This window comes from Culex quinquefasciatus, chromosome 3, assembly GCF_015732765.1.
Source record: "Culex quinquefasciatus strain JHB chromosome 3, VPISU_Cqui_1.0_pri_paternal, whole genome shotgun sequence".
NCBI classification, from domain to species: Eukaryota; Metazoa; Arthropoda; class Insecta; order Diptera; family Culicidae; genus Culex; species Culex quinquefasciatus.
Genome location: NC_051863.1, coordinates 146,937,800 through 146,960,626, shown reverse-complemented (window position 1 = coordinate 146,960,626; position 22,827 = coordinate 146,937,800). Strand labels below are relative to the sequence as shown.

General features: G+C 38.2%; 1 protein-coding gene across 4 annotated transcripts in view; it reads left to right on the top strand.

Moving 5' to 3' along the window:
• The window catches only part of LOC6036428, a 112,167-nt gene that overhangs the window by 25,720 nt on the left and 63,620 nt on the right, over nt 1-22,827 (top strand). For all 4 annotated transcript variants that reach the window (XM_038262436.1, XM_038262437.1, XM_038262438.1 and 1 more), the window contains exon 3: nt 10,469-10,532. In XM_038262436.1, coding sequence (XP_038118364.1) covers nt 10,491-10,532 — 42 coding nt within the window. In that variant the 5' untranslated portion in view covers nt 10,469-10,490. The remainder of the gene's footprint in view (nt 1-10,468; nt 10,533-22,827) is intronic.

Here is a 22,827-nt window from a genome sequence, read left to right as displayed (position 1 = left end):
CTTCCCCTTCAAAATTATTTTGATAAAACAAGAAGCAAAAAAATTTTTTTCTTAAAACTGGAAAAAATCAATGGAAATACAAGTCTAATCAACTCAAAACAAACTAAAATGCAATTTTCTGCATTGATAATTCAATTTAGCTTGTTTGGGATCGCTTTAAAATATTTTGAACTTTTATGAAATAATAATGATCAGCTCCGCAAAAACTTTTTTTAATGCATTCTAAAATACCTTTTTTTTAATTTTGAATCTGTGGCCGGTTATTTAAACCATGGATTGTTTTTTTTTTCATAAAAATTAAAATTATGAGCTATGGTTTCAACATTTTTATGAAAAAAGTGTCTTGAAATTCATTATACACCTGTCCAATTGTTTTGCAATTATCAGTTTCCAAAATATGTAAGTATTGACGAAAATTTTATTTTTAGCAAAAGATTAGATTGTTGATCAGTTGATTAGGCTTCTACTTTAATGATTTTTTAAAGTTTAATGAAAAAATATATTTTTGCCCCCTGGGTTTTCAGACAAATTTAAAAGGAGGTGACATAAGCTTTGAAAAATATTTGCAACGGCGTTACTTTAAAAAAAATTCCAATTTCATTGGTCGTTGCTACTTTTTTTTAAATCTTAAGTTCCTTAACACAACAATACAGTATGTAAAAAAAGTATTTACACCCCTTGGGCACCATGCACATTTTGTGATGAAACATGTAAAAAATTTAAAGTTTGACAGGAACCTAGTACTACGTTTTGTTCAAAAACTCATGCCAAACATTTTGCTACAAAAAGCTCATGAAAAGATGATTTATTTAAAAAGTTATATAACAAATATTATTACGATACTAAAAAAGGTGCAAAAAAAGTTTGTACACCTTTCAAAAAATTAACATAAATAATGTTATTTGTTGACAAATCACCATAAATCCAGTCTCCCAACTCCAAATAGGCATCCTTGACTGATTAAAAAAATTATTTGGATTGAATATAAAGTTTACTAACTACTTAGTATAAAAGTATATACACCTCTGGAAATTCTATATAAAACTTATCTTAACTTAATTTTGCAAACTTTTAATTCAACTAAATGTCAATATATTACCATAGAATTGCTAAATAAACATTTTGGAGTGGGTATAACACCGTTTTGGGGGTATTTGTATCGATAGAATATATTTTTCGTTGGAATTTCGTACCAACCCGGAATTACGTCGTCGGAAAATCCGCCGGCATCTGAACCGGTCCACAATTCACCATATTAAAATATTTAAAAATTAAAAAATGATTTCAAACACTCACAAAATAAAAAAAAATCGTATTTAAAAAATATTTGCAGCGGGCTTTGTTATCAGTATAATTTATTTGCTGTAAAATTAGATTTATTTAAATAAAACAATATCTCTGAAAAGATGTTCAGAAAAAAGCACATTATTATTTGCTTGCTTATTTATTTTAAAATCAATTTTAATAAAGTTCCACAATAAAGAAAGGCCTCAATTTGAAGTAAACACAGTATAAACTGCATGAAATTTAAATTAAGTCTTTTTGTGTATTTTTAGCCAACAATCCAAGTTTTTTTCAAATATTTCATATTTTTACGAAATTGGTAATATTGTTTTCTTGCGCTAGTTTTCAGTTAAAATGCAAAAATTACCTCTCTGGGTTACTGAAAATTAAAAAAAGTACTTTAAATTTCTCTTGAAATAACATTTCTTTCGATTTTTGGCAGTTAAGTAACGACAGTGATTTTGAAACAATTTTTAACATTTTTATGAAGAATTTTTTTTCCTCATTTTGAGTATGCCATCAAATCAGACGTCCAATTTTACACAAAAATCCTTTGGCACCAAATCTCCTCACGGTTTCGAGCTACAAATCACTGGAAAATTCTGATAAATTAAAGGGATAGTACCGCCCCACCGTCACGAGATATCGAAAAATGGACCTCGAATTCGTGATGAAGATCCAAAATTAACCCTTAAAGCAAAGATTCAAGGAAGTCGAAAAGGGGTCGGGGCAGTTGCTGTTTGAGTTGGCGGAGAGTAACCGTTTTAAAACCCATTTGCAAAAGTGCTACTCTCTATTTCAGGGAGCTTCATAACCTTGAGAATCGTTATCCTACCGAATGGATTGTATGATTTAAAGTCAAAAATTCATTGCTGTTGTGAGATTAATCAAAAAGGTCTTTTTCAAATAAACAATTTTTCATAGGAGATTTTGTTAAAAAAAATAACAAAAAATATGTTTACCATTTTGACATTTTCCTTCTTAATATTAAAGGTCTTTATTGCGTTTCTAAGAAGAAATTTTCAACCAATTAAAAAATAAAATTAATTTTACTATCTCATTTCAAATACACCACGATTTGAGTGTATCTAATCTCTAAGCCTACCACACCTTACCGTGAGTACTGAGTAGTGACTGTTTTGGGTAATAAACGACGAACTCAGTCAGAAGCTTAACCTTGGGCCGAAAATTGCCAAGATCTTAATTGAAACACGTGGTTTGTGTGATGCCGGATACGCTTGAACTTTCCAGTTTTTACTCAAACTAAAAGATTCAATTGAAAACTCTTCAAATTAAAGCTAAATATCGTTCAAATAAATCATAATTCACTCCCAATAATCACTCTATTTGCATTCCAAAATTCCAACTCAATTTGTTTTTCGAGGTCCCCGCCAAAGTTCGACTTCAGCACGGCCAGCTGTTTGACTCGACATGACTTACCTTTTGCTAGTCCGCTAAGCCGCGCGCGTTTCAAGGGAAGCTAAAAGCTCAACGCGCGATTGTCATTGAACGATTCGACTTTTATGGACACGGCTGGTTTTTCTTTTTTCTTGCTGCGAGCTGTAAGCTGTACACCAGAGGAGGTCGTTCGTTGAATGTAGCAGTGGCAAGTCATCGGGGTGAGCTGTTTTGCTGTACCAGACCTGGCGTCATAAGATTGATATATTGGAGCTGCGAGTACTTGAAGGGAGAGGCAAATCAAGTCAAGTCAAGAGTCGAGTCTTAATTTGTACCGCGCCAACAACCTAGACAGCGGTAGACGGGCTTCTGAATGAAGGTTTCGAGATATTTTAGGATCGAGCGTTCTGTGCACGCATCTGAGCTTGATTGAAGAAGAAGGAAAAAAAGTGCAATCATCATCATCTTCTTCCAAATTGAAGTCTCTCCTGCCAGGGAAGAACGAATGAGTCATAATTATAAGCATCACCGCAGAATCACCCTTGCAGTAATAGTGATTAGAGCTGTCCAGGATCGATCTTAGATCATTTGCGGATGCCGAATAATGTTTGCGGAGACCGCTGAGAATCGGCACCGTCTTACATCATTCAACTTGGTGATGGCGAATAATTTATTCTTTGATACGAAAGACTCACAGGCATGGCATCATCATTATCGAGCTTGAGCTTGAGTTATTTATAGCTCCCACCAGGATAATATTTATCTTGAAGCTTTGCCGTCTTGATAACGATCACTGAGCTGGCTTTTGACGATTGATTGATGGTTGGACCTCAGCTGGAGAGGAATTCACTCGGGATCGGTGGGGTGATTAATCAGCAACGGTTAATGAGGGTCTTGAAGTTAGATTTGCGAACATTCAATGTTTAATTTGTAGAGGATTACTTTTTTGCAAAACGAAAGAAAGAAAAATGTAAAACTCAGAACATGACAAAAAGGATTAATAAAATCACTGCGTACACAATTCCAAGAACTGTGCCACACCCAAAGCCATTCCCTGACCTCGGCCGGCAGTCCACCTACACTCAGTCAGCTAATGTCCAACTTAAGTTTCATTCTTTGGCAACTAGGTCAAAACCGGCTACCCCAGCTCTACCTTAAAAGTCTAGTCGCTCCAGTTCACATCGTACATATACTGAATCAGCAAACATCATGCACGATACATTTCCCGCAAGATCATTTCCTAAGCATCAGTGCGTCATTTGCAAAACCATTCCACAGAAAACAAAAACTACCTGCCTTTGCGTGGTTTTATTTTCTCACCCGGTTTAAAACCTTAGTACGGGGGGCCGCTTGTTTCCTATTTCCCATAATTCCACCCTAACCGGCCGAACCTCAGAAGCTGAATTGAAAATTCCACCCCGTCAGATCCGTCGAGGAGCCCCACTTCCCAAGAGAGTCGTTATTACCTACTTACTGTACGCACGCCTCAACGCCCCAGATTGATACCGTTGTGCCAGGCGATAGGCGAACTCTTCGCGGCAGCAGCGAAAGTGTTCCAACCTTTTGCAGAGCCGAAGCCGGTAGAGATCTTCACCAGTTAACGCACCAACATGCGGAAGGAAACGTTGCCGTCGATGGAAAAACAGCGATAAATGAAGCGCGCACGTACTTCCCTTTCTCCATGTTGGAAGAGGTACTCTTCAAGGGAGTTTTCCCCCCTTCGCGAAACAAGAGTTGCGAGAGAAAACATGTTGTCATCTTGAGGCAATCAGCAACTTTCCGAGAGTGTGTATCGAGCCAATCAAGTTCTGCGTGAGTGCATTGATGAGATTCGCATCTCGTTAAGTTCGCGAGATACAGCAAGCAGACCGTTGTAGGAGGCTTTCGGGGATGCAGCTTCACCGTTGAAAGGGGCAGTGAGTCAGTGTGGTGAAAGAAGCGTCAAACCTGATGCCACCCGGGAGATGGTGACAGTTATTATTTTTATAATCAAATCGAGTTTTGCGTGAATTGCAGCTCTACGGTTTCCCGAATCGACTTTTCATTGTATTTTTATTTTTTATTTTTTTCATTATCGATTTTGATAAAACTTGCACCATTTTTATTTTTTCTATACATAAAATGAACTTAAATATGAACCCTCTACGAAAAAGGGAAGTGGGGTATAACAGACACAGAAATTTAAGGTCCGAAAACATTAAAAATCTTAAAATTGCTCGAATTTTTGTAAAACTTGACGAATTTCAATTCTCTTAGTTGCACTCGAAAGGTTTTTTGAAGCACTTAAAAATCCCAAGTAGCAAGAAAAACATCGCTCTTTATTTTTTTGTTGAACAATTGCTGCATAAGTGTTTTTATTCGTTAATTATTGAACAAGTGGCAACACATTTGGTCAATTGTTCACATTTTGATCAAAAAACCATTGTTCAACATGGCTGTGTAACACAAATGACAAATCTAGCAACGGATTACGAATAGTTCATTTTGAAGTTTATTCTGACCTCAATGAAACATGCTTGTAGAACTCGTAAAGCAAATGACATTTGCAGACATGATGTTTCATTTCAGTTTGCTGAACGTGATAACATAGTAGATTTGACCTTTCTTCGGCTGGGATTTCGTAAACAAGTTGTTTATGAAGTTCGCGTTCGTGTTCTAAAATCCGAGCAAGGACATGTTGACGAAACAAGCAAGGATAGTTCTAAAAATAAAACAGCTTACGTTCGAAAGAAGTTTGGGAAAACTGTTAGTGAACTTGGTAAAACCTAGATGACCGCAGACTTATTGACGTTTAGGCCTGCTCATCCAACATAACCCTCGTGGAAAGAAGCAGACGCGCGCCCGGACTTGACATTTGGAGTGATCTTGGGTTCGATACTTGCCCTGAGCATTCTTCATCAAAAAGGAAAACTGAAAATGCAGCACCGGGAACCAGCAGCAGTAGTAGAGTAGTAGTAGCAAGCGATGTTCATTAGCACTCAAACATAATTGAAAAAAAATTCCCAAAGGCATAACTAGGAAACTGAATGATTTTTTATGGTTGATATTTTTGTATTATCCATCATTCATATTATTATTATTCATAAATGTCGTATCCCTGTCCAAACTAATAAATTACAAAAAACTAGTAGTTTAAGTATCGTAAAGCGACATTACTCACAAATAAAGGATTAAATAAAGAAAAAAACAACTTTTGAGCGAACACCTTGGACGTATTTTATGAAAAGCCTGTTTAACATTCTTGTCTGCCACGATATGTTCTTGAACGGTTATAAAAACGTTTGCCTAACTCCCTCCTGAATCTTAAAGGCAGAATGTTGTTAAACGGTTCTAACGACGTTATCCAACCCGGTTCAGAATCTTATAGTCAAGAGTTCTTATGACATGTTCAACAAACGTTCTCTATGCAAGTAGGACGTGCGCTTGTAAAACTTAATTAAACCACGCACATTTCTAACAGGTTAAGAGATGTTCAACAACAGAAAAACGTGCGCTTTTTCCAGCGTTCAAGAGTTCTCAGGGACGTTGGGAAAACATAGTAAATGAGTTCAACAACAAGTTCGGAAATCTTTTGGCGAACAAAATGTGCTACTTGGGATGTGACATAAACATCCCAGATTGGTTTGACTTTTCTCACACCTTTTGCAAATTACTGTTAAAATAGATATTTTTAAAATGCCAATATCTTTTTGAAACAGCCTCCATCACCAAAAGAGAGTGTACCTACTATAAATCTATGGATTTATCTGTTTGGGCAAACGCAGTTTTTCTCATAGTTTTACGATTTTCTATAACAAACTTTCAACACCGTTGGCCAACAAGATGGCACTTTTTGGGCACAATTTTGACATTTTGCGAAAATTCTCAGCAATTCTATTTTTTTGGACATTGTTAATCCAACCTTGCGTGGCTGAGACATGGCCTTGCAAAAAATTACGAAAAATTATTTTTTTCTAAGTGTTACCAATTCGGCATTCAATTTTTAATCGATTATACGATTTTTATTGCAAAAAATTAAACTCAAACATACTTTTCCTGTCATTCTTGCACGACGAAACAGCCTATTTTTCTCTACAAAAAAATAAAATTAAATCGAAAAGTAATACTGTTCGGTACGAGGGGCAAAAAGTTATGCTTTTCAGCACTAAAATACGAGCAGAAAAGTTGAACTTTTCAGCATTTTTATCTAACAGTAATCCTTTTCAGCACTTGTATCAAAAAGTGATACGTTTCATTATTGTTACATGGACATTTGATTTAAAATTCCATTCAAATGGTGTTTTTTTTCGAAACGGCAAAAAAAATTTGCATGCTTTTCGTTGTCCTTGTTGGATAAATGTACAACTCCGTAGTAACAGTTCAAAAGGGCGAAACAGCGTTTGTAAACAAGCAGTCTAAATGAGTTTTTTTGAATTTATCAACTCAGGCTTATGTTGTAGCGAGTTGGTGTCTTCTAGACATTTGAAGAGCTTATCAAAACACATATTTATCTTCCATGAGAGCGAAAATCGGACCTTTTAAACAAAAGTTAGAGCCAAAATACGACGAAAAAGACGCCATTTTGAAATGTGAATAACTCGAAAAGGTGGTGGAGTTTGACCTCGCTCTTAGAAGCATCTGAAAGTACACATTCTAGAGTACATTTGCTGAAAATATCTCGGAGGTCTTTTTTGTTAAACTCATTTTATCTCAATTTGAAAATGAGCATTTCTAAATCGTTTTTTGCCCATAACTTTTGATAGAATTGATTTTTCATAAACACCTCAACCTAAATTACAAAAATCTAGAAACTTCCCGTTTGAAGATAGAGCTTTGTGCCCTTCAGCAAAGTTGCTTAGAATGGTGTTACCTACAACTTTTCTGAAGACATCAAAGCGCTATCTCGTCATCCCGCCAAAATAAAAATTCTGAACCACCCTAAAATTTGGACCACCCTAATGTTCACCATACCAAAAGATGCCATTATTGACCCTGATTATTTGTCCCCAAGACACCAAAGCTCTAAATCTAAACGTGTGGCCGCTATCAATTTTGTCACGCTAGATTTCGGTTTCGGACCACTGTGCAATGTCAAACCGGTTTACGGAACTTCTTTTTTCTGAATAGTTTTAATCATGACCTACAACTTCGCTAATCACAACAAATCGATCAGAAAATCTTTCTTCGAATATTTTCACAGCACTTTTTTAAGGACAGCCCCCAGATTTGTATGAAGACCTAAAGAAATCGATCGACAAAGATTCATTCACATAATACAAAACAAAAACACCCTGTCACACCCTTCAAATGCGACAACTTGCCAAAGGGAAATTTAGTCAGAGTGTATTCTGGCTACCTTAATTCGGTATAAAACATAGAACGGTCAGCCATAAAAAACGTGTTGGATAATGTTTACATTGCGTGCTCTAGTTTTTGTTTATTAAAGGTCAAATATTAAATCAAAATAATGTGTATGACGTGTGGCAAAAATGCAGTTCTATATTTTTAGTTGTTTATTTCAAATTTGAAAAGGTGTTATTATTTATATAAATAAACTGATAAATTGCGTCTTCATTCAACCTACCTCAAAATGCACATGCGACAACAAAACTTTATGGCGACAAATTGCTCAACAACTGATTGATTGTCAGGATAATAAATGTACAACTTTTCCTGCATTGTCCGCAGTGCAATTACTTTTGTCCACACACTCCATTTTCTATTTTACGAGTCCAGTGCTGTGTAGTAACACCACATTTTACAACCTTTTTTTGCCATCGCGATTGTTCGATTTGATTGTGTTACGGTTTGGCGATTCGCGAGTAGCCTCTTCTCATTGTTGTTTACTCTCTATCCAAACACTGCCCCAGAGCCCGATGCACAACAACAACAACAACTGTTACGGCCGGCTGATCTCACGCTCGCATATTCCAGTTCGGTCTTTACTTTTTCGATTCCAGCGCCGAAGCCGACGACGAGTGAGAGCAAAAATTGATGGAAGGAAATAAATTGTGTTGCGTAACACCTCCACAAACGTGCAAACAATCGTCGTCGTCGCGATCGTCTTTGGGTCGTTCGTTTGGCCACGATATTGTTCGTTCGTGTTGTTGCGGATATTTGGCCGGGCTTTTGTTTTGGAATCTGTGCCGACCCGAGCGGATGGAGATTTTAGGATGAATGTCATTTTTGTCATCATGGGTTCGATTCCCATCTGCTTCTGCCTTCTATCGGTTGGGGAAGTAAAACGTCGGGCTCGGCCTTAGTTGTCGTTAGGCCGTTAAGGCATTCCAAGCGTAGGAGTCGTATCCCTGCTATAAAAAGACAAACAACAAACCAAGCCCTGCTATGGTGGAATCTCTGGCTGCAGTTGGACTCACAGTCCAAAGGTCGTCAGTTCGAACCCTGGGGTGGAAGGTTCCTTGGAGTAGAAAGAGGAGACCACAAAAGTCCTGGGGGTCGTTAAAGTGGATGGTTTGTTTTTATGATTGTTGTTTTTGAGCGATCGCATGGACTTAAGTTCAAGTTGGTTACATTCACCTACTCGGGCTTTTCAAAGATGTGCGCGTGCGGTTTTCTTTTCCCCCGTTATTTACAGTCATTTTGGCGGGACCCCAAAAAGTTGGCAACCTGGGGGTGAGCGGTACCGTCCGGATAGCGTTGTGTGATGTCATTTTGTATTTAAATTTCGCGCCATCTAGGCTAGATCCCATCGTGTCGTGGTGAAATGTGGGTATTTCGGCTAATGACGGAACGCAAATTAGTGTGATGCGCGATAGCATCACATCTTCACATCTTTTGCTCGGGTTGTCAAGGCGTATTGGGGGATGCGCTGCCTCGCAGGTTTGTTTTGTACAAAAGCACAATCTGTGTGCGCCGGCTTTTTCTTACGTAATTTGTGAGGTGGACCATCGCAAATTGAGTACCGCCACCCAGGTGATGGCGGAGGATGGACAGTCGGGTTCACACCCACCTGTTGACTTTTGGACCCCCGCGTGCGTGTGCGCAATGTTTGCGCCTGACACAGTTTTGTGCGGTTGCATCTGATTGGACTGCTCACGTCGAGGTGGTAACGAAGTAAACGAAGCTGTCACCTCTAGTTAACCTTCGAATGCGATTTGGGGACACAGTTAGATTGCACGAAATTTACAATTATTTTTTTTGAAATTGTTTAATGATTATCATCACTTTAGTTAGAATAAAATGTTTGAATCTTGAAGCATATGCATTGCTCCTTCAAAAAAGTAATTTTCAATCTTCAAATCTCAAACACATCTTCAAAGGTCGCTTTTTAATGGACGTTTTCTAGTTTTAACCTCTCAGGGGCCGCAACCAATCACCTTTGATCGATGGTTTGCTTTTCGTTTTCATTTTTTGCCTGCCATCATCGGTAGAGTTTGGGAAAATGAACGCCAACCTCAACTTTCAGCAGTTTTTACGCTTTAAACAGTTTCTGATGCTTTTTGTCGGGGCCTGTTTCGCAATGATCGCTGCCCGATCGTTTTTTTCGGGCTTCTTTGGGCAGAGTCTCACTTTAATGGATCATTACTGGAGTTTTACATACTCGAAGAAAACGTTGCTTTCCATCGTTTAACTCACTCTCCTACGACCCAGTAATTCTGCCAGCACTGCTTTCGCCGCCACTTTTCCTATCAAATTCCGACAATCGAATTACCCCCGCGGTACGATACGTCATAAATTCTTCTCCCTTTGCCCCTCGTCAGCAGCAATAAATTAAAGTCGGTGAATTCTTACGCCTTTTACAATACAACCACACCCTAATAAATCTTTTCCCTTCCTTCCTTTTCAGACTCCTCAATGAAATCAACACCATGGAACTGCAGTCGATAGTCTTTATCTTGGTGCACTTTCTGGTAAGTAACGAAACCATTAAAGGAACAGCTACATGAATGAAAAATGCAATGCTAACGGTATTTTGAAGGACTAACAGTATTTCAAAGGAATGTGAATTTTCACAATTTTGCGAAATACGTGAATGAATAAATTAAAATTAAATTAAAACATGGCATTACGATTAAGCATGAGAATTAAATTTTGTTTCAATATTTGAAAGAAAAAACTTTTTAGAAAGAACGAAAATCTCACCATTTTTTTTTTTTTTAAATAACAGTAATCTATCTTAAAAATTTTTTTTTATTTAAATTGTAATTTAATTTGTATATGTATTTGAAACATAAGCCATGTTTACAAGAACTGATCAAACTCACAAAAATATCTTTGAAATAAGAATGAATTATCTTGAGTAAAATTCAATCATGTTAGGATATCAACAAAAAAAAATCATCCTACTTTTTGAAGATTTGCTCATATCTAAAATGTAATCCAGAAGCAAAAATAAATTATTTTGAATTTTTTCAAATATCTTTGAATTGAAAAAAATCATCAGGCTTTTTAAAAAAACTCATGTTTGAAAGAAAAGAAAAACTCAAAAAAATAAAATTGAAACAAATATAACATATATTCAAAAAATATAAAGATGAAATCAAATCAAATCATGTTTGGATTAAAAAAAATCGTCCTTCTTTGTAAAAAACTGCTCATGATCAAAAGAGTGAAAAAAACTTTTAAAAATAATTCAGAAGCAACGATGAATTAATTTGAAAAAAAATGTTAAAATATTTTTGAATTTAAAAAAATCTCATCAGGCTTTTTGAAGAACTCATGTTTGAAAGAACGGCAAAACTCACTCACGGCAAAATTACTAAAAAATAAATCCTACAGTTTTTTTTTGAATAGTTCCCATATAAATGTGAAAAACAAAAACGTATAGGACCTTTTCAAAAAAATTCTGGAATTGATCAAGTATTTTCTCATAAGACTTTTGAAGTGTGCTTACGTTTGCAATATTGGATAACAAAATATTATACAATAAGATATTTGAGTTATTTTTGAATTTTTGTATTTTAGACCTTTTGTCTCACATCTGAGATTCTTTCGATTATTTTAACAAATTTTAAGTTCCGAGAAATTTCCGTGAAATAAGGGAATTTGGGATTATGGTTATTTTTGAGCTTGAAAAGTCACTAATCCTAATAAAAAACAAAAAAAGTCCTAAAACTAAAAAATCAACCAATTTTCAAGTCACCTAAATTTAACCCGATAAAATATAAATTAATTCATTTCAACTTTATGATACACCTTCAAACAAAAACATTGACAAGGCTATAACGAACATTTTATATAAGAATGCACTTTTTGCTTTTTATTCTCATTTTTTCCTAGATTCGTTTTATATGATTTTTTTTAAATTTATTTAATTTTTTAATTTAAATTAATTCGTGGTTTTTGATTGCAAAAGAAAATTTAACTGATTTTCAATTGATTTTTTACACTTTTGAATCATCATTTATATATAAAACACATAATTATTACTTAAGTGATTGTAACTTGAAACAGTGATGTCAGATCTTCAAACTTAAAGACTCGTCTGTAAGATATTTTGAATACCTATCAAAAAAAGGTCTGATTATTGGCCCAGTAATAGTTTTAATACTAACAAGTGAGATCCAGCTTCAAAAAAGTACATAAATGGGTCATTCCAGGTCTACAGGGTACACTTTTGGACTCGACCGTCTCCGATTTGGATTAAACTTGGAGGAAACGTTCACCTATCACCGCTCTCTTTTTTGACGATTTTCTAAAAAACTTTTTTTCTTTTGATCATAACTTATAAATTATTTGAGCATAAGACTTTCTACAAGTTGCATTTTGTTGAAAATAGTCTAAGGAATTCAATATCAATAAAATTTCAACCCTAAAATGTCCCCTCATATTATATTTTAACGTTTTATGTATAAAAATTCAGTGTTGACCGATTCCTTATATATTTATTTGTTTTATTTTATCACCATCGTGTTCCCCGGACAATTTTAGATAATAATCAATGTAAACCTCAATCTAAAATGAACTATTGGCGAATTACAGCGATTTTAATGAAAAAAGTTTGATTTTGCGCAGCACTCTGTCCTATGAATTCAAATTCTAAATAAGTTTCTCACATATAAAAACCGAACTATGAAACCTGTAGAAAGACTTTTGCTCAAATAGTTTCAAAGTTATGATTAAAGAATTTTTTTTTTTTTGGAAAATCGTCATAAAAGAGGGCGGTGCCAATCAGCACAAAACTTGGGATTTTTGTTAACTATCGATAGATGGACGTTCCCTCCAAGTTTTGTCCAAATCGGTGAAGGTCGAATCCAAAAGTGTACCCAGTGGACCTGGAATGACCCAAATACCAGTTAAATGGTCAAAACTTGAGACAGCGATTCCAGATACTCGTTTAGAAGTTATTTCGGATAATAATCCAACGAGAGGTCAGACTACTGATCCGGACATAGTTTTTCCTACAAATAAGTGAAATCTGGCTCCAAAAAAAGTACATAAATATCACTAAGGGAGCGTTCTTTTATTACGGAACGCAAAAAATCAGAGTTTTAGACCCCCTTCCCCCCCCCCCTCCTCTTATCAAAATTTTCATACAAATTTTAAAAAATTTTTATGGAGCATAACACGGCCTCCGACCCCCCCCCCCCATAACTAGATGCAGTGTTGCCAGATCATCAAACTTCATTTTTAAAGCAAGATTATAGCCTTACCTTAACCGTATTTTTTTCTGGATTGTGAATTAGTGTGTAAGATGCTATCCTGTTATATCTTTCGAAAAAAATATAACTGGGTCTTGTTTAAATCATTCTGTGACGGCCTTTCAAAATCAATTTTGAACCTTGAAAAATCTACAAATAAAAAAATGTCTAAAAAACAAGTCGCAAAGATGCCATACCACGTTTTATTCGCAAATCACCGTTAATTTTACATCAGCTAACCTCAAAGCCATTCCGTGCCAACCGGAACGCTCGTAAAGCTCATTCCTAACAACCTTTCCAAGCGCAGTCCAAATCCGCTAGCAAACAGCCGCGATTGTACGCGAGCCTCCCTCCCGAAGCTAAACCCTGGTGAAAGGAGTCCCTCCTTCAGGGTCCTTCGTCGTGAACGGCTCCGAGTCCACGTCCGCATCGAATTGATCAAACATTCAATATCCAAGTCCGCGCGCCGCGTCCAGCTTACTCGGTTAGGGGTGTCAACACCATAAACATTCATTTATGCAGCAGCAGCCCATTAAGTCATACGGGGCTCGATTGCGGAAACCGTGAGCAGGCTTGCTAGTTCCTCCTCCATTCACCATAGTTCGCGATAAAACTGACTGAGACCTGATCATGGTACAAGTAAAAAAAAAAAGAAGTGAGAACCAGCCCGTCGTTACCAGCCGATCCGAGGTTATTGGAACTGGTTTAACTAGGTGCTGTGTGCGCCGTAATGGTCACCTGGGTCTCGTTTGGTTGGCAAACTCGACCCACCGAGCGTATACCGTACGGTACCTTACAATACCCAATCAATATCTACCAGATCGGGCCAGAGGTCTAATGAAAAGTTCAACAAAACAGTCTGTGCGACCAGCCGACGACGAAGGGGGGTCTAGAGAGCAATAGAGGGGGGTGATGTAATATCAATTCACCTCCTTGAGGTACTACGGACAGTGATGCCAGCCAGGCACTACTGGATCAGTGCGGTGCTATTGAGGAAAGTGTTATGGCAGAAAGCACAACAACTGCAGATTGCTAGTGGCTGGGCTGCTGTTTTGTTGTGTGCGGTAAAATGTCATCGATGGACGGACGGTTCGTTTGATTGGAACCTGTGCGTTGAGTTGAGTTTCATAACACCTGTCAATTGGCAATAAATCCATCTGTGGATCATGGGGTGTGAGTCTGGTCATAATTTCTCACGGTAGCTCCTTTTGATATGAACTAAATTCGTATCAATCTGAGGTAATTTATAAAAAAAAACAAGCAAAGGATGAGCGATTATCTAATCGTTTATGGAGTTAATTTATTATGGCAAGGACTTGGACAATGTAGCACTATGTGATTTAGTCATATTTGATCGTTTTCATTTAAGGGACCATCCATAAACCACGTGGACACCTTGGGGAGGGGGGTGTTGGCGATTGTCCACGCTCCATACAAAAAAAAATATTTGTATGGAAATTGACCACGATGGGGGGGAGGGTTGAGAATTCCAAAAAAAGTGTCCACGTGGTTTGTGGATGGTCCCTAAACATATTTTCAAAATTCCATACAAAGTTACCATACATTATAAAAGGGTCATTCTCTGCCAACTTACATGTAATCACTTTCATTTTTGAACATTCGAAAAAAGACGTGTTTATAATTAAGTGCAGATATGGGCATGGGTATCAAACGGACTATTATGTAAAATTGGATGACTTATTCAATTGCCTACTCAAATTAAAAAAAAAGTTTTTTTCGGAATTTTTAACAAAGCCATCATATTGGAAGTCCAATTCTAATAACGTTACTTCGGCACCAAATTTTCAAATCATTAGGCCTTAAATTATTGAAAAACACGCCTTTTTCGAAAGTTCAATTATGAAAGAGGTTGTATCAAAAAGGGATAGGGGCAACTGCTGCAGTTGGAATTTACTAATTGGAAAACTTAGAAAACTATGTGACGCTCTTAAAATAATTTTTGAGTTTTGGTATTAATTGCATACAAGGGCCTGAAAGATTGTTTATAAATTAACAGTTTATTTTTTAGATAAATTCTAGAATTCCTGTTCATAAGTGGATACAAACATTTAATATATTTGTTACATATTACCTGCATACTTTCAATGTGACCCTACAAGGTTAAGGTAAGGTAAGATTTTTGTCAAAAGCAAGCCCATGATCTTTAACTTAATCCTCCCACATTAAAATTATCACATTCTTTTTAATGTTGTGATAATTGTTATGGTTTTAGCCCTTAGTTTAAAAGGATAAATAATATGTTTTGCAGCATCTGGAGTAATTTTCCATTCTTTGAAATAAGAAAATATCCAAGCTTGTTTGTAATCTTCTTGTGCTGACAGAAAGGTTTCTACCTTTGGCGAAGACGCTTGTATCATTAGCAAAAACGGTTTTTATGTTAGCAAAAGATAACAAAAGCTAACTCTGAAAACTTGTTTACTGTTTGCCACAGTAAAAAGAATGTGTGAATTTGGAAGGCGTAATTGTGAAAGGTTGATTATTACCTCCTTTATGGTCTTATTTGACCTCAATTTAGACTGAAAATTGTCATTAAATCAGAAAACTAGAAAAAATACACATTTTCAGAGGTAAAGGCACACATATTTTTGACATAAAAGAACTTCCAAATCGTAATATTACCATGATTTTTTAAATGTTGATACGAAATTGTTCTATTGATCAGAAGAATGAGATGAAAATATTTTGATATTGCAGAAAAAGGTATGTTTTCTAATTTCGGTTTTGTTGTGAGTTATTTCATTCTTTCAAGAATGAGCAGCTAGAAAATTTCATGAAAAAATGTCTGAACTGAAAAATATTTTAAAGGATTTTCATTCGTTTAAAATATTTTTCTCTTGTTTCTGTAATGTTTGCGTGTTTTTTTTTTCATTCTTTCAAACTCCTTAAAAGCCTTTTCAAGCAATTGTTTAAATCCAATAATACCATTAAATTCTTTCAAATTTATTTATTCTGTTTATTTCATATTATTTCTAAAATTATTTAATGTTGTTTCACATTTATACTTTTTTAAATTATTTCATTCTTATCATTTCCCGTAATCGTGAATTGTGTTCATGAATGGGAGAACCACGATGTAATTTATTCATGAGTATGAAATGGTGCATTTGCACTATAAACGTGAATATATTCCTTCGTGGTTTACAAATTCATGAACACAATTCACGATTACGGAATTGACTTTTTTCGTGCAGCACCTCCTTTCAAAACTTATGAGAAAATTAAACTTGAACATGTCTTAAAGAATATTAAGTTGAGATTTTTTGGATTGTATGGTTCTTTCAACCATGAACATTTCTTTTATATATTATATTAGGATTTAACAAAAATAAATTTTTGGTGGGCATTCATTCGTTGTTCCAAATCCCAAATATGAGCTTGATTGGACGTTACAGGAGCTGGCGCTTTGCATATAATTTTTAAATGGGACTTAACACGTAAAAAACGTTTCAAAAATGTCCTTTAAAATTTGTAATTTATTTTTAATTTTATTTCGATTTTTCGAACAAAATTCTGGTTTGTGCCGAGCTCAAGAGTGCTCCTAACTTCAATGTTATACATACCAAAACATACGCAGGGATCTAGCCAACACGCCAGCGACGTTGAAAATAAACGCTTTAGTGGCCAAAATGCTTCAAATTTGTAATTTTCGAAAAAAAATCTCTTTTTTACAGGTTAAATCCCATTTAAAATTCAAATGCAATACACCAGCTCCTGTTAAGTCCAATCAAGCTCATATTCAGGATGTGGGTTCAGTATGCCCACCGGAGCAAACCCCTGATGCCCATGAAAAAGTCATTTTTGTTACATCCCAACATTATATTTTTATATTCTGGATTAATTCACTGTTTAGGATCAATTCGCTGGTTAAAGACCGGCCCGTGGCTTAATGGCTACGGCTCCCGAACTTTGAATATGAACAAAAAATGCATGGAATCAGGTGGGATTCGAACTCACACCATTGGATTGGTAATCAGATGCTCTAGCCACTCGGCCACCGAGGGGTTGACAGCCCTTGAGTGAATTAATCCATAGTGGTGAAATAATGTCACAAGGTCATTTACTAAATAATACAACAATCCCTCTCCCAACAATTCCCGTACACACACCACACACCATATTCTATAAATAACTCGAAGTGGTTGGTACGGTATGTCCCCACTTCTTCTTCTTCCCCTGATGATTCCATGAAATGTGGGTTCCGTTCATAGAATCTGTCTCTTGCGGTTAATGCAACGCAGTAGGCCGGGCCGCATTAGTGAGTGTAATACATTTCGGGGGTTCTCGGAAGTACTGAGAAGTTCGATTAGATTAGATTAGATTTAGGATCAATTCGCTGGTTGGTAATAAAGCTGGTGTAGTTTTCAGTTGATAATGTATGGCACGAAGAGAGGGCACCGAATACTTATATTTACAATTAGAATTTTACGCCTATACCTAGAAAAAAAAGTGAGTGAAGTTTGACCAAATCGATTTCTTTATAATTGAATTCAATTTAAAAATGATTTAAAGACCTGCAGCTTAGCATGAAAAAAAAAAAACAAATCGCTCAGAAAATGCCAGCTTGATATACAGATTTCGACATGTTTTCATGTTACTTTTGTATGGACAGCCCTCAAAATTGCATGGAAACTTGCGTAGAGAAACAAATGAAACAACATGGCAAATTCAAACATAAAATTTATGGAAAAAGCAGAAATTTGTTAACAACGAAATAAAAATTCTCTTCTATCTGCCAGTGGAAATTGTTCGCCTAACAGATGTCTGCATCAAGTAAACAACGCAATTCGAGGTGCATTATCTGTTCTTGCGATTTCCTTGAAGCGTTGTTTCGGACGTGTTGACCTCAATATCTACCATGTTCAAGGGACGATTATGATTCAATTAATTGCCTGTTCCAAACACACGCATACCACGATTAGTCATGCACCAGTTCCCAATCCTCCCGACAATGAATCGCTTCAAAACTCTTTATGCTCCCGATACCACCCTCTGCATTTTGAACCGTAATCAGCATAATCATCTTCCCACATCCCGTTGGGAACCGGTACACAGCAGCTTGGAAAAGGGGAGCGGGAATCGCAAAAGGAGAAAGTGAAATTCTAATTCAACACACCGCGAAGGAAGATTCACTTTCAAAACCATGTCGACGAGACCACAGAGGCAAGGTTGCGTTCAACCAACATATCTCAATTACTTCCTCCATCATCATCGGCAGCACCACCACCATCATCAACGCCGTTTATGGCCTAACCCTATTGTAAACGCGCGCGCACGCCATGAACTTCTTCCCCTGCGCGCGCGCGCGCTTGTGACCTCGATGTAGAACAGTGTTGATGATCAGCAGCACTGGGGGCAGCTTTATTGGCCCACGGGGCTTTCACTCAGCTGATGACTGCCGGCCGCACTCTCAATTGAAAGGTTCTCACCCTCGATCGCTCGAGCGTTCCCGCGGACCTTTAGCTACAGAGCAAACGGCCATTAGGGGAGATTGGGTCATTTCATCGAATGATCGATTCGTCGGATAGTCGCTCAACAGAGGCTTAGAAGCGAGATTTAAGATTTTTTCGAAGAAATTACCGTTTCTTCAAACCTGCTCTCCCCTACCAGCCTCGCTGCTCATCTCGTGGCGCACCACTTTTACCCGGGTCTCACCTTGCCTTGGCTTTCAAATTGACGGTTCGCGCGAGTTCGCTCGAGCAATCGCGCACGTGAAAAGAATAAAAGAAAAGGTGAGCATGAAATTGGCCGAGCCCACTTCCTCAACGCTCAAAATTACGCCTTTGTACCCAAATGCAAACTTCCACCAAGAGTTTACTTCGCGCGCGAAGAAAGTGATGCAGTCGAGGCTCTACACTTGACCTAGATCGGGGGTTTCTCCTTTTTCGGCCGGTCATGGATATGTTAATTACGTGCAGGCTCGTCGACTCGTCGCGCGGGGGGTTCCAGTTGGACCAGCTGGATAAACAAGGTCGCGCGGTTGATGGACGGTATCGCAGCATAGAAGCCAGCTTCCGCATCTGGAAGGGGAGATAAGCACCGCCACGACCGGTTGGCTCTGATGTGCTCGGTGAAATGGAGTGTCCGCTGAAAGTATCGCGCCGGGGAGATGCGTTTTATTGCTCATAATGTTTGACCCACTTTGGCGATTTCTGATGTTGGGGACGACGGCGAGTGAGTGAAACAGGCCTTAATTGGGGGTTGGAATTGGCCGGCGAAGCCGGTTCAGATCAAGATCATGGAAAGTGGTGTTCAATTTCGCGGCTGGTCGGGTAAATTTAGAGTGCCAACGCTTTCACGCGCTTTTTTGTCGTCTAATTTTCCATACGGAAATTGAAAGTGGTGGAAATTGGGAGCGCAAATTGTCAACGGTTCGACGTGTGCACCGTGGGACGCAAATTGGAAGACTTTTGTCAAAATTTTTGAAAGCACTTTCGATTTTTTTTTTTTTTTGCTGGATGTAAAATGTTTTAATGAGCTGTAGAACTGTAAGCGGCATTATTTCAATTTACAATTAAAAAGTTCTTTGGTATAAAAAATCGTCTTTAAAATACATTAATTAGCAAACAATGTAAGACTATAAATCAGTTTCTGATGATTTTTGATAAAGGTTATCAATCAATCAAGTTTCACTTATATATTTTTGTCTTTGACTCTAGATCTACTTCACAAAAATTATAATACTTAAAAAACTATTAACTCCCTGTTTTGGAATTCTGTTACGGTTTAGTTGCACCAGTTTTGATCTGAATTTAGAATGGAATTTGAATAAATTTAATTGATTAATTTTTCACATTTTAACTCTTCTTCTGGAAAGCATTCCTAAACCCAATAAAACATAATCATCTTAAAGATGTTTTATAGGTTTTGATCCGGAGAACAACTTTGTACAACATCGCAAAGCGCTAACAATCGATCCCGGTAAGCTACAGGTTAATTTTTAGAGCATATTTTGAAACATTGCCGAAAAACGTAAACTCCAAAAAACACCCAATATCTTTTCGGGATCAATTCTTAGTCCCATGCGATGTTCTACAAAGTTGTTCTCCGGATCAAAACCTATAAAAAATCTTTATTATGATTAAATTTTAATGAGTTTAGGAATAAGATGTTATTCAATGGGAAGGTCGTCAAAGTGCGAAAGATCGGTGGCAGTCAAACACAATTTCCGTAGGCGATGGATAAAGAAAAGCGCGACACGACTTTGTTTCAGAGAACGAAAACGGAGAAAATGATAAAATGCATGGTTTCGGTTCGAACGATATATTTGTACTGATTGGTGATCTTGACCTTGTCGTAGATCTTCATGGGCACGATAGGTAGTAAATCTTCGTTCTCTTGCCGAACACAGTGAAGTTGTGCAAGTGATCTGATAATACGATAGTGTGAGAAAAGTAGGTAGCCAAATTCAAATAGTATCTTAAATCTAACACTCGTGCTTCTTAAGGCACTAGGGTGGTGCCTTAACATGCCGGCCCCCGTTGAAAGGGACAGCTTTCAACCAATAAACACGAAATCTTCGGCCAGCTTCGGGTCGTTGAAAGCCAAGGTCATCGTCGTCGTTTGTTGTCTGCTGCAGCTCTGCCTCCAAAACAGCTGTCCCCCTTCCTCACGTTTCCAAATCGTGGCAAAGTTTTGGTGACGTCACGGGGATCCCATGATCGTTACGTTGTGGCAAACACTCACAGGGTTGAATCTCGATGAATGTCCCCGTTGGGCGTACTCATGGTTGTGGGTTGAGTCGCCATCGTTGACCCAGAGCATGCAGGAGGACGAAAAATTCTTAAGCTTTTGCAAATGAAAATTAAAATTAACTTACGGGGGTTGGAGGCCCTTGGGCTTCCCGTTGCGCAACGCTGATGCATTGCGATGGAAGACTCAGAGCTCTGAGCTTGTGTTGGACACTCCAGCTACTACGGTTGTGGGCTGGCGTAACGGCAGGACGCCTGTCTCGAGCAGGTCACCATCAGGGAGTGGTGTGTGTAGTTGAGTGGTGAATGGTGATTGCTTATTGATGATATTCTTCCATGCAGCAATGTTGTGGAACAGCTGCTCAAAGCGAAGTGTCGATGAAAGTTCTAACACCGATGATTTTAATCTTCCGGTTGGAGCCGTCTTAGCCTTGGCCCGCAACGCTTTGAGGGAAATGGTTCCGTCGACAAATTTGATCCACAAAAATCCCAGTAGATTCCCAGTCTGTATGTGAGGAGATGGTGACATCTTGTCGATGTCTGCGATCAGTGCGATTCTATTCAGGTGGAAGCGAAGTTGCATGGCGTACAGGTTATCCGGTCCAGTGAAAACCCGACCGGAAACGTCGAACACGACTCTTAGTTTTGCAGTTGAGTTGTTCAAACTTTCAGTTGTTTGGTTCAGCCAACGGAATTCATCAATGAAATTCGAGGCAGCTTGTTGCAGCTGCGGGTTTGTATCAAAGCAGCGTCCAAATTCTAGCAATTTTCTAGGAAAAATCTTTTCGGTGCCTGGTACGACTGGATAGCCTTACAGTGCATGGTTGATGACCACTTCTGGCTCAAAGCAGGGCTAGACGAAACGACTACAGAGTTGCCTACACCACCAAGCACCTTGTACTGGTAGTGGCGCAAACGTAGCCTTGGAGCGGGTTGATTCAGGATCTGCTGCGAAGCTGAACTAAGATGGGTTCGAGCCCATTGTATGTGACCATGGGGATTGAATACGATGTTCACCGTTTGCAGCAGCACCGAGGCAGGCACACTTCGAGCTCCGACAGAGTTGATGGGCACGAGGCAGGTGGCAAGCGGCGACTGCGGCTTAGACGGCAACGGCAACGACGACGAGTGAGTATGCGAGGAAGTCTGCTTCAATTGAATCTCCAAGAAGACCGGTAGAGGGCGAGAAACAACTGGGCTAGTATGGGTGGATATGCGATCGTGCGACATTAGGAGGCGCATGGTGTGGTGTGAGCAACACGGATACGAACTGGACGCTGGACAGTTGACTGCGTAGGTGGTCTTCGATGTCAGCGGCCGAGGCTGTTCCGGGATATGAGAGTCCGAAGAGAATGTTTGAGGCGAATGGAGAACGGGGACATGGTTGGAGAGTCTGGGGTCTAGTAGTTTCATATGCGAACGCATGGTTTGATTGAGGTTAGCTTCGGGACACGTGGGCTGTTTCTTGATTTCGTTAACCAAGAAACTGTAAACGAACACGTAGTCAAGTTCAAATTTCTGACGGATTCGACGATTGCTATCGTCAACGGCGAACATGGCCGCTTCCGTCGTCATTGTAGCTGATTCGTCGTCGAGTAGCAGCTCAATGTTCAGACGATTAGCGAAATATTGATCATCTAGTCCATCAATCATTTGCTTCCATTCTGTAAGTTGGACGCTGTGTTGCTCTGCTGTGTAATCTTCCACGAACTGCTTCGCACTGGCCAACGTGTCCAAGTAGACCCGCTCGATGTCCAACAACGCCCGTAATCCAGGTTCCATTGTGCACAACGTCAGCCGAGCTCAACACGTGTCAAAGTGCAGATCACCCAACTTACAAGTACAGACGGGTTTAG